Source organism: Xyrauchen texanus, chromosome 16, assembly GCF_025860055.1.
Source record: "Xyrauchen texanus isolate HMW12.3.18 chromosome 16, RBS_HiC_50CHRs, whole genome shotgun sequence".
Lineage (NCBI taxonomy): Eukaryota > Metazoa > Chordata > Actinopteri > Cypriniformes > Catostomidae > Xyrauchen > Xyrauchen texanus.
The window spans coordinates 11,625,925-11,639,103 of record NC_068291.1 but is presented as its reverse complement, the minus strand read 5'-3'; the positions used below and the strand labels follow the sequence as shown (position 1 = coordinate 11,639,103).

At 36.4% G+C, this 13,179-nt stretch overlaps 1 protein-coding gene across 1 annotated transcript in view; it reads right to left on the bottom strand.

The window, feature by feature from the left end:
* Positions 1-13,179, bottom strand: part of LOC127656626 (kinesin-like protein KIF26A) — a 167,393-nt gene that overhangs the window by 87,696 nt on the left and 66,518 nt on the right. The window contains exon 3 of the mRNA XM_052145040.1: positions 6,166-6,654. Coding sequence (XP_052001000.1) covers positions 6,166-6,654 — 489 coding nt within the window. The remainder of the gene's footprint in view (positions 1-6,165; positions 6,655-13,179) is intronic.

The window sequence follows — 13,179 nt, the reverse complement described above, 5'->3', positions numbered from 1 at the left end:
ACAGCACAATGAGCTAGTAGCTAACAGTTAGTGGTTGTGTTATTGTTTTGGTCCATTTGTGTCCTGTTTAAGATGATGTCACGGCAGTAGAGGTGGCGCAACTATGACGATCATCCTATAATCCCACCCACGTTTTTGCAGCACTAAACTGCAGTGGAAATGCAAGCTCAGAAAAGTAAAGTGAGTAGAGTCGAAACGTAACGTGCAGTGGAAAAGTGCCATTACATTTTAAAGGAGAAGTGAGCCAATAACCTAGTGTATCAGTCAGACGCCCAGAGACAGGATTAATAATAATTATATAAAACTACATTTTGACTGTTTTTGGTGCAAAAAACTTCACTAACATTATAAGTGGACCTAACGGAAAAAAAGCATGACTGACCCTTTGAAACACTCATTCACATATCTTCACACTGCACTTTTGTTTTTCTAAACCTTGATGTGTTTTTGGCCTTAAGGGAGGTATATCACAGCTTTGCAACTTGTGTGAGTCTCCGTGTTGATTTAGTTGTGTGTTTGTGGGTAAGAATGCAAGGCAGACAGCTTCTGTTCGTTTTTAAACACACACTGGGCCAACAGTTGGTCTGAATTTATTTTTTTTGCAGAAGCTTTTTGCTTTGTCTGTGTATAAACACACGCTGGTTGCTAATAGCCTCTGTGGTGAAGTGCTTGCTGGTATAAAATGGCTTGTTGACATTAGCTCAAAGAGGAAATTCACCCACATCACTACTGTGAACTCCATCAATAGCTGTAGCAGTTTGCGGAAACAAAAGGGCCCTATGAAATGCAATTGCAAAAGACTGCAAAAAGCAACATCAATACCACAAAAGAGAGGTAATATGTATTATAATTAGATACCTCTTAATGCAACAGACTCAGCCATGAATGGTGGACAAGTGTAGTTAAGTTGGCCACCTGTGGTGGTATGTTTTGTTTAGTTACCATACAGAGGATGTGCACATGGCACACATGGGCAGTCCACTGTGGAATGTAACAGAGCAATAAAACATCCAGTCAATAAAATGCAAGAGTAATAAAAAGAACCGCTCAAAACTCTCATTATACCTAACCTCCATACTGGTGATAGACCGATTAATCAGAAGAAAATAAAATGCTTATATTCTGTATCAAATAAAACCAATATTCTGTCATTTTGTGATTATTGGCATCATTTCATAACATTCTTTCTTAACATATTTGGAGTAATTTTTTTCAGTCTTATACCAGCAATATACAGTTTATTAAGGTCTAAATGTATTCACTGCTATATATAAGCCACAGAAAATGAAGAACACAGAATCTATGGAGGACTCTTCTAAGATGATGTGGAATAATGACAGTAGGTTCTGCTTTCAAACTCTCACATCTCAATTATCATTTGGGTGCTTATGTCTGCAAGTTGCACCCATCCATGATTTCCCGGGATCATCCTGGTCTGTCCAGGAAAAATATTATTCCATTCTCAAAATGTCCCGGAAATTGAACATTTTCCTAACACATTTACCCATATGAACACTTGTTGTTTATGTGCATGGTATTCAAGAAGACCAATCAAACATGTTCTGCTGCTAAACCCGCTCTCTCATATAAGTCTGATTCATTTTAGTGAGTCGGTTCGTTTGGACGATTCATTTTACGAAGCTCACTAAAACCGTTCTCTTCTCTCCCTTTCATATGAAGCACTGGGAAGTTTAATACATTTAATTGGTTTGTTCGGAGGATTCATTTGCATGAACCGTATTAAAGGACGATTCATTTGTGATTCACACTGAATGCCCTATTTTTAAGTCTACTTTCAACTTATTAGTTGTTAAATATTTAGATAAATGTTGCTGTTCACCACTGTTTTGACTGATTTATTTACATGGGTGTGTATACATTATCTCTTAAATTGCTGTTTAATACTAAAAGTTACAGTAGGTATCCATTCAGAATAGGCTTTCTACCACCACGATCACCGCGTGAATGGGTCATTAGCAGCTCTAAACCGCTAAGGTGTGCTATAACCATAGAATTGCAACAGGCCAGAGCTGAATGCCTCAGAGCTCTTTCTACCAGCATAACAACCATGAAGTTGGAAGCAGTAAGGGCAAGTAAAGCTTGTTTTGCCAACCACCATAAAAAATAAAAAAAGAGGAGAAAGAAGAAGAACAAACTTAAAAAACAACAGCATTTATTTTCTGGCTAAATGTTGCAATGGAGATGAATGATAAAGACATTACTGGAGCTTTCAGCAATCACAAGGACATCCACGCATTGAAGAGTTATTTCATTAGAGATAATTATCACTGAATATTTTTATACATATGCACAGACATTATGAGCGAGCAACATTAGACTGCATATTCAAACAATTGTGACTTCCATAAACTGTCAAGACATAAAAACTGTGCTTTCTTTTAATGTGCCAACAGGCTAGCCCACATTTTCTATTTTTAAACATGATTAACAAATATGAATTAATTTATTTATATGTATACCATTGTATCATATTATGTATGTTATATTCTCTTGGCAATAAAAACAAAAGAAAAAGTTAACAGAATCATTATTTATGGGAGCACAATACTAAAATATTTGTAAAAGAATTGCAATTTTCCATTACATGAATAAGGGTGAAAGTTAGTTCTGTGACCATATTATTTGTAGAATATTTGTCTCAATACATGCATTTGAGTTTTACGCTACACATGTTAACCAGAAATGCTATGCATTTCAAACCTGTAGGTTTTTAGCTTTGTTATTCATTATCTGCCGTAGTATTTTATTAGTAGTTAATATTAACCAAGGCTGCCCCAATGCTTGATAATATTCATTATTTTTCAGAGTGATTATTTGTGTGACAAATAGACAAATAGAGTGACTTTTTGCTTTTAGATGAAACCCCAATAGACTATTGACAACATAGAAATACACAACAAAGTGCATTGTGTGTGTTGCTCCAATGGCGTGGAGCATAACTTCGGTGCCTGTGTCTGTATGACCAGGGTTGCGGTTCTGCATTTGCCACATTATTTTTCCCATTCTACTTCTTGACTCCACTCTTATTATTTTCTTTACTACTATTTATAATAAATAAAAAATAATATAAAGGTAGTTTTACTATAGTAATATTGTAGTAACCATAATTTGATGATATTAACAATGGTGTTACTACAGTAATATAGTGACCACGTATGATTTTGTGGTTACAATCATTTTACTACAAAATGCCATGGTAATACATTGGTTATATTATCCGTAGAGGAAGTCAGGACAGATCTGTGTTCCATTCGGTTTAGTGCATTATTTAGGAATTTAGAACCCTTTTAGCACTTTTGATCAAGACATTTTTCTAGAAATTGGTTTTAACAGACATACATTCACCCAGAGCTTCAGCGATTCATGCTTTAAATCGATGGGGGGAGGAGGTGTGCAAATCTTTTATTTGAGCTGAAAAAGTTGCAGTTTGGACATGTTGCCAGGCAAGAACATGATCAACTACATTAGCAACATACATTGAGAAAATATATTTACACTAATATAAAAAAAAAACCCCAGTAGGGCTTTATTAATTCTGGCAGTTTGTTGTTCATTCAATTACTTATCGATTTTATAATGTCGCATAATAATTGGGAGCAGCGTTTCGATAATAAAAAGATGTTTAGATTTCATACAATGTCCTAATCTGACAAGATCATCATATTGTGAACGTGAAGCACAAGTTAACATGGCATTAACATAGCTTGATAATGTGCACCATTTCACACTGAATAAAGAAACCTCATTTGAACATAAAGATGCTCAATGCTGTTATTGTCATTCTGTCGTTTAAACTAATTACATCATGTATTTTCATCTGTACAAGGATGCCAACATTATGTAGCAAGTTTATTCAGAACTCAGCCCCAGTTAAGCCGTAACACCAGAAAATGACCATCACTATCACAACGCAGCGGCAGGCGTGATGAAAATAAAAGAGCAAGCAACCAGCAACTGTAGAACATTTGAAAATAAAGTGGAGCAAGGAGAACAAATCTTGCTCAGACGTCATGTTTGTTATTTACATGCGTCACAGACTCATTGTCTTGGTTCACTCGGCTGCAGCGTGCGCAATACAATGTGGCAAAAAGCAATAATGTTCCACATATTGTGAATTACTCTCACTATTTTAGGTTACTGTATAATGTAATTCATTTGAATATTAAACTAATCATGTACGCTGCCGCCCAATGCGACTGTATCGCCAATGATTTTAACTTTAAAACACAATCGTGGTGACAAATATAAGTTAAATACCATGTAAAAAAATACAGTATAATATAACCAATGATGATCTTACAGGACACAGATTCAGCAGCAGCCACAGTGCAAAATTGATTTTGTGAATCTGCTGGATGTAGTTTACTTTCTACATGTTTCCAAACAGACAGTATGCCAAGTAAAGCTGGTCTCGAACCCACGATTACAGGAAAAGACAGTCACACACACACTACTACAAACTTTTGAAACACTTGACTGAAATGTTTCTCTTGATCTTAAAAATATTTTGATCTGAAGGTGTGTACTTAAATGTTTGAAATTAGTTTTGTTGACAAGAATATAATTGTGTCATCATCTTGATTTATTTAATTACAAAATAAAATTTAATAAAAACAAGTTTTTGAAATTGATGACTTGGACCAAAAAATAAAGAAAATCAGCCAATAAGTGTCAAACATAGATGGGAACTCCTTCAATACTGTTTAAAAATCATCTTAGGGTGAAACCTCAAGAAGTTGGTTGATAAAATGTCAAGAGTTCATGTCTGCAAATTCTAGGCAAAGGGTGACTACTCTAAAGATGCTAAAATAAAACACAGTTTTGATTTATTTTGGATTTTGTTTAGTCACAACATGATTCCCATAGTTCCATTTATGTTATTCCATAGTTTTGATGACTTTACTATTATTCTAAAATGTGAAGAAGAAAAAAATTAGAATAAAGAATGAGTGTTTCAAAACTTTTGACCGCTAGTGTATATACACTGTATATATATATATATATATATATATATATATATATATATATATATATATATATGAGCGGGTCTAAGACGTTTAGTCTAACACTGCCAACTAGCAGGGTCAATTATAACACAGGTTAACGCCGTAAATGAAATGCATTGTTGAAAAAGGCTGATATTTGAGCATTTTTTTCCTGTATATCAATTCATGAGCTAACTACAATATAACTTTAAGTCTGCCATTAATTTAGCATTTTAAGATCACCTTCTACACATCGAAATATAAAAAATACAATATAAATAATAATATTAACATTTTAATCATAATATCTCTCACTTTCTACACAATAAACGGTGGTGAAAAAAGTCTCACGCGTGAGAATTTAAAGTTTTCTAGCGGCGGTACTCCCCGCGGTACTAAGGCTCAATCTGGTTACTTAACACTGTACATATTTTTTAATAAAGATATTACTTCAGTGTAGTTAGCCCCATTTGTTAATAGCTTGTAGTCTAGTAACTATTTATTAAAAGGGTAGCTTCAACTCAAAGTTGCTCAGGGACACATTAAGTAAATATTTTATACTTATACATTATAAAATTATAGATAATATTATTCTAATTATTATATGCTGTTCGTGTTTGTTTTCATGGACTATGAGCTTATTTTTGGAATAAAAAGCCCTGCCTTATCCACCATTGACTAAGCTTTACTTCCACTGAACTATCACTAATTGTATTCAATATTACCTGTAAGAGACTCAATTATTAGGCTTTAAAAATAACAACATGAACGGGTTACATTTTTCTTCTAGATCCGCTAGATGAACGGATTTCAATGTGCAGTATTTACTTTTTCTTTTTGATACTCAAGTATTTTTAAAGCCAGGTAATTTTTACTTAAGTATTTTAATGGGTGACTTTTACTTTTACTTAAGTAATACATTTGTGTGGTGTCTGCACATTACTTAAGTATGGAAATAATAATAGTATTTTTTTTTTATTTTTTTTTTTGCATTACAGTGATAAGAATGTGATATTTTGCATCACGGTAATGAAAATCTCAAAGAAAATGTGCTAGATTGTCAGAAAATATATGTTAATTAATCTTTTCAAATTAATTAATTAAATCAACAAAATGAAAAGCCATATCACCATGAGCACTTAAACTTAAGGTTACTTACCAGGCTTGGCTGAGGCAGGAAGTTGTTGACACGTGAGATGCTCCACATGCCCTCCAGGTACTGCTGGGCCTGAATGGTGACTGAGCTGATGGTACCCGTCAAAGGTCTTCCACTCATGGTCACCTGCATGCTGGGCTTCAGTGCAGAAGCACTTGATGATTGGTTCTGAGTCCAGCCCAGCTCTCGCCGCCTCTCCTCTACAGGCAGGACACTGTGTGCAGGATGAGGTATTCTGGATTTGGCAGATCTAGACGAAAGAGTGACCACACTATGAGTGGTCAACCTTGTGGGATGCCCAGGAAAGGTGCTGGGGGGAAGGGATGGCATGTCGGAACACGGGTACAGTCCTTGGAGGGTCTGGAGTGCCTGCTTTCTCAACTGTTGTGTAGGTGTGGCACACACCTGGCACCTCGTTCCTTCATGCCCACCTTTTATGGGCCAATCAGGCACCTGCAGCTGGTCTATGATGAAGGAAGCAAATCCAGGGTCCTACAGAGTGTGAGACGGGGCAAAAAAAGGTTACTAATAGTTTCTATGTAGCCCGAATATTGCTTGCCCTACTGAGAACACCAGTTGAGATCAGCATGAATTTCCACTCCATTGCAAGTTAGTGCTGTTTTGGTGCTAGCTGATGGACCAGCATAGCCATAGTGTTTACCAGCAAAACTTTCAGATTAAGCTGGATGACCAAAGAAGTCTTGCTAGTTAACCTGGTTAAAAAACCTAATGGATACCACATGGCTCACGTGCCTAGTTTTAACTGTAACCTGAAGACAGGGGCTGCGTCCGAAAGCGGATAGCCACAGTCTGCTGACTAATTGATATTGTGGAGGATGAGAGTTTAAGAGATTTAATGCCAAATGCTAAGAATATGTAACCTATGGGAGGACCAGGTCTTTAAATTAGTCATCCTCCAAGGCTGGATTGGGAAGAGAAATCGGGCTGGGATTTTACATATAGCGACTGGCCTAAAGGTTGTTGAGCAGGGAGGGGGGTGGGGGTCATGGGGTGGTGTTCACTGTCCCTTTCTACATTTCTTCCGTTTTGTGGTCCGTTCTGCATAACGTGGCGGCTTATTTTAGCTTATCGCTAAAATGCCCAGTATGCTAGATTCCCAGCCCTGTCAACCTCCCAATTAGACTTTGGGAAAAGTTTATTGTTATTTGACTTGGTGCTATTTTAGTGCATTTCTATCTTTATACTGTGATATCTTTGTTTTGAAAATGTTAACAAAGCATTGTATTGTTACATATTGTTTTGCTCTCTTTCCAAAAAAAGGAAATAAATGCATTTTGACAAGAAAATAAGTAAATATAGAGTTAAATTTCAGCACTTTCAAAATATGCGATTAATCACGATTAACTATGAAATGTTATGTGATTAATTGTGACTAACAATTTCAATAAATTGACAGTACTACTACATATTGTATTTTGTTTTCAGTAGTAAGTTCTACATTGGATCAATGGCTCTTAAAAAAAACCATTGCATTTTTCCTGTCATGACAAAAAGCATTTTATTATAGATATTACATAGTTTCAATCTGTATTACTGATCACTGCCTAAAAAATAAAAATATAAAAAAACACCTGCAGACATCCAGACACTAATATTTCTCAAATTTTTCCATCTTAATTATACAATTTCAGACTAGGCAGTGCTGAAAAGTGAGAGTTTTGGGAAAGGACAGGAGGGAGAGGTGGGGTCGGGGGTGTAATGAAAACAACAGCTGAGCCCGGGCATGAAGCACACTGCAATGTATATTTACATTTGATAAGACTCCCAGCAGGGAGAGATATGACAAGAGGCCCAGTGTGAAAATAATCATCTTCCATTCATTGCCAGGAACATGAAGCCAGCCTACTTAATGGGCAGGGGCTTAAGTCTTGTGTACTCATAATCAAACACAATGACATTTGCTGAAATACAAGATCACAAAGACTTTTTTATCATGATAATATTACTGAACATAAAATATTAGCCAGATTAAATGTTAACCATTGACATCAAACCCAGTGTGTTCAATAATGTTTGAATATGGACAAGCGTTCATTTGATTTGAGAACTACGGTGCAGTACTTGATGATATGATTTACATTTCTGTCTTTTCCTTACAAAAGGCCCTTTCCCACTGCAGAAGCCCGTTTCAGGTACGTCGTTTTTGCACCTAAGGAACTATAATTCCTCTTAGCAATTTTAAGGGACAATTTTAGCTCCTACTCTGGGGTAGGAACTTTTGTGGTCGTAGAGGGACTGTGGGAGCTGCTGCAGCCTTCGATTGGTCAAAAAACAATGAAGCACAAAGCACTGAGAAATGCAAGGAGTCCGTAGCCGCAATTTGTAAACAAACTTGTAGCTGCTAGCCTGCTACTCAGAGGATTGTGCTAATTTTACAATTCCCTAAACAGAAATAACATAAAACTGCAAAGATGATCACCCATTTCACGTATGTGTGTATGACTTTATTGGGACACATGCTTTGATTTTCATCGTATCTGTACTGTTTGTACTGTGAGACTATACAGAAAATAAAGTTAATTCTGAATTACTACATAGAATATTTCATGGGATGACTGATATAAATGATCAAATATTTATCAAGAGTGGGTAATTGAAGTATTATCTATTAAACCGTTATGAAATCTAGGGAAATATTGCCTGTTACTGCGTGGTTAACTTACATCAAGACATCTTGAGTCAATGAGTGAGTATTTCAGTACAGGAATTTATGTTGAGTCATAAAAGCCTTTATTGTAAAAAGATACTATCACAGTCCTCAATCAATTTTATTGTATGGGGAAAAAAACTCCTTGGACCTTCTGCTAAACAACTACTTTTTAAACCCACAAAATCCACAAAAAAAGAGAAAGTCATGCATGTTTGGAATAACACAAGTCTGTGTAAATAAAGTTCAGAATTTTGGGGTGAACTGTTCCTTTACAAAGGCTTTTACTTTCACTCTCTCGCACTGTACACTTGCACTCAAAAAAATATTTTAAGATTTACACATTTACATTAATATTTTAACTTTTATTAATTTATATTAGTTAACAATTACACAATTCAATTTGATGGAGTTGTGTTCTGAACTTGAAAAGCGAAAAAGCTTAAATGTTTTGGAGTGTGCCTTTTTCAGACATTTTTCATACTTCTGGTCTTTAGAGAGACGTTTCTTATCCTCTAGTTCAGTATTAAGGAGGTTAGAGCCTGACTGGAGCCCAGGGCAGTATAAATGTTTATGGTGCCTGAGTTTCTCACAGCCAGAATAGTAACCTGGATAAGCGAGAGCCCAAAGGCATTACCCACATACCCACATCTGATCATGTGCACATAAATCTTCCACTATATGAGATATAAAATAAGGGTATTGGACAGAATTAAAACCATAAAAATTACTACACACACTCCACACACCTCAGGCATCATCACATTTCTCCATGAAGTCTACAGACATTGATAAGTATGTAAAATAACCCACAATTGCTTGTTTAATAAAATATTTGAGGTCTCGTATGACAGATGGTCATTAAGAATGCTGCAAGATATGCCATAATTTGTACCCTGACATCAAACTTCTTGTCTCAGTTGCATTTGAGTTGAATTACTATAAATATTCTGAGTGGGAATTAAAAAATCCTCTCACTATTTAAAACGGTATGAATATTTAAAGAGGATCCAATTGATAAAGAGGCAAATACTGTAGCCTGAGAACAAAAAGACAGGAACATACCAAGAAAAAGAAGCCACATACTAAGTTGTAGCCTAAGGTTAGGGCTGCAAAGAAATACCCTGATAACACATGTGCAGCCGGTGTGAAAGATTATAAGATGAGTAAAGAGTAGAGAAGAGTCAAATGTGATGCCAGCCAAAAAGTTAAATTGGACAGCATATTTGAAAGATTACAAAGACAAACTATTTTTGGCATCTTTTGAATATTGTGCACTGATGAATCACATCAACAATGCATTACATGCATTAACAAAGTAAATAGAGTTTATGATTGACTTTAAGATTGTACTCAAATAAAGCACTTAAAAGAGAATGCAATAGAATGCTTTTCAGATGATGCACTCATTCTTATTCAAGACACTAATGTCTTGGTGATGTACGTGTGCTTACTACATATCGTAAAATGTGTCACCATTAGGATGGTACCATTCATCCAACGGTGCCAGAGAGAGAATTATGAAGAATTGAGGAGTGTGTGTGAGAGTGAGATATGTATAGAGAGAGCGAGAGAGAATACGAAGCATGATGAGGGTTAGACCCCTGGCCTTGGGGCTTGTGGTTAGCCTTTGTGTGACTTTATTGGCAGTCAACTCTGGGTTTTATGAAGCTCTGGGGATGAATGCAGGAGCCTATCTACTGATTAGTGATGCACTAAAGAACACAGAGGGAACAGAAGGATAAATGACTACATGTGCCCTCGGCCGCTGGTCTGACTGTCCCTAAAACTAATGATGATGAGATAAAAGTGTTAGGAGAGAGGACAGAGAATACGAGGATGGGGGAGGACTTATGGAGATATGACTGTAAAAGAAGAGAAGAATGAAATTGGAGATGGTGGGAGCTTGAGGGAGAATGAGAAAGTAAAAAAATAGATAAAACTACATTCTTTTATTTTCTGATAAAAATGTGTGGTACCTGCTCCTTCAAAAGTCACCACCATGATGCTAGGCTGTTGTGGGTGGTTGTCAATGCTTTTCCAATTGCTTTTTAAGGGTGTTTTGAGTTTCTAGGGTGTTCTGGGTGGTCGCTTAATGGCCCAATTCAAAAGAGCCCACCACCAAATCTCTAAAATATTCTGCCACGTACAAATGTCTCAGGTCCTTTCTTCAATGCAAGTCTTTGATTTTTGACCACCATGACCGGGAAAGACTGGCCTAGTCACTCGACAACACCAGAAGAGGGTGAACACTTATTTATGCAAAGATTAAACAGCAAACTTTAATGTATTTATGCATTTGGCACACGCTTTTATCCAAAGTGACTTACAGAGCCCTTATTACAGGGACAATCCCCCCGGAGCAACCTGGAGTTAAGTGCCTTGCTCAAGGACACAATGGTAGTGGCTGTGGGATTAGTGCTTTAGCCTACTACGCCACCACCACTCCGATGTAAACTTTGTTTAGGTTTTGAATCAAAATTATGTCTACCAATAGATGTATTTACACCGTGGCCAAAAAATTAGACTTTATTTTCAAATTGTGCAGTAACTGATAGCTGATAACTTTTGGCATGAGTGTCTCTCGATGATACAACATTTAATGTAAATCTGACAAAACGTCCTCCATTTTTAGATTTCAGAAAAACCTACTTTTTCGAACTTCTAATAAACCATTAGTCCAAATCACATTACATTTTGTGGGTATTATCTAGGGACATTCAAGACAAAAAGTTATCAAAAGAATCTTGATTCATCAAATCTTTCAGAAGATATAGGTTGATAAGTGAATTGGGCCACAGCCAAAAACATTTTAAAATAAAATTGGATTTTATCTTCTAAATTATTTGAAAAATCTAAACTATTTTGATAACTCTTTATCTTGAGTGTCTCTAGACACATGCAACATTTTGTGCGAATTGGACAAATTGGAAGAGTTCGAAAAAGAAAGAATTTCTGAGAACTCAAAATGGCAGACAAAACACCTACAATGAAATTAGAATACTTAGTAATGAGATTACTTTGCCCCCGACAGATTTGTTCCTTCAAATTTGGTAATTATGGTTATTTTCTCCACTTTTCCAAATGGCTTGGACCCGATAATTGCCTCTTGCAGCTATATTGCTTTTGTTTTGTTTTTTAAACTCGATAGGGCATTAACCATAAAAACCTCATGTGTTTGGAAGAAAGGGAGAAAACTGAACTGGCTTTTAACACCTCTTAGCGGACATTTCATCTCAGAACTTCCGTAAAATGTCTATAGTCTATTTTGCAGATACTGAAAAGAATTGTACTAGTAAGGGATCCACAAACCACAAGTGAAAGTGTCCAATAACAGGGTGGTTACTGACATTAAGCGACTAGTTTTCGGCTAGTCATGCCATCTCAACATAGCAGCCCCCATGAGGGGACCCTCTCCATGTAGAAAAAAAACTGCTTTTATAAGATTACTGATATGATTGGAGGCTTCATCTTATGTGTGTTCACGATTTCAGAATTACTATTCATTTCTTTAGGAGTAAAATGTTTTTTTTAACAAAATGACTGAGTGCTCCTTTAAATATTCCGTCTAGTCTAACTAAGCTCAAACGCACATCAGAGGTAGAGCTTAAATGTTAAAGTCACAAGTATAAATACTAAATATGTTTAATTTGAGTTTCAGGCATTTAGCAAAGATGATCTGCCAGTTTGCCAGAAGAGCTTCTTTGAGGTGAAAACAGGGTTGTGAGAAAGCCGGGAGAACAGCTGTTGCTACACACCCTGTAGTGATAAGGTGAGAGCTGGGTCCTTTCACAGCAGGCCATTAATACAGACTACATTTACTATACTCTAAAGAGCAAAAGACCACATCCAGTGCTAATCCCCATGGACCCTTACACAAACATGCACACACATATGCCATGGTCAATCTTCCCGAGTACTGCAACTCAGGAAGGTCTCCTAAGCAGGGTCATGATGTATAATATAGAATGAGAGCTTTGAGATTCTCTCAAAGCTTCTATAGGTGTAATTACAGGAGCAAAGGACGCCACTTGGTGTGTATGTGTGCACACCTGTATCCATATCTGGCTGTTAGACATCCAATGAAAATTATTTCTGGTGCAAAGGGCTTCTTAAACCAGTAGTTGGAGTGTTAAGGCATGGCCCCCCGAGGCCCCTCCATGGTGCCGATGCTGAACAAAATATACAGGGAAAAAAAACTGTTTAGCACATGGTCATCTTCTGAGCTTTGGGCAACAGAATGCTACATGGCTGAAAGCCAGACATATACAGTTCATTCAGAAAGTATTCAGAACCCTCATTTATTATTATTTTTTTTTTGTTTGTTTCAGCCTTATGCTAAAATGCTT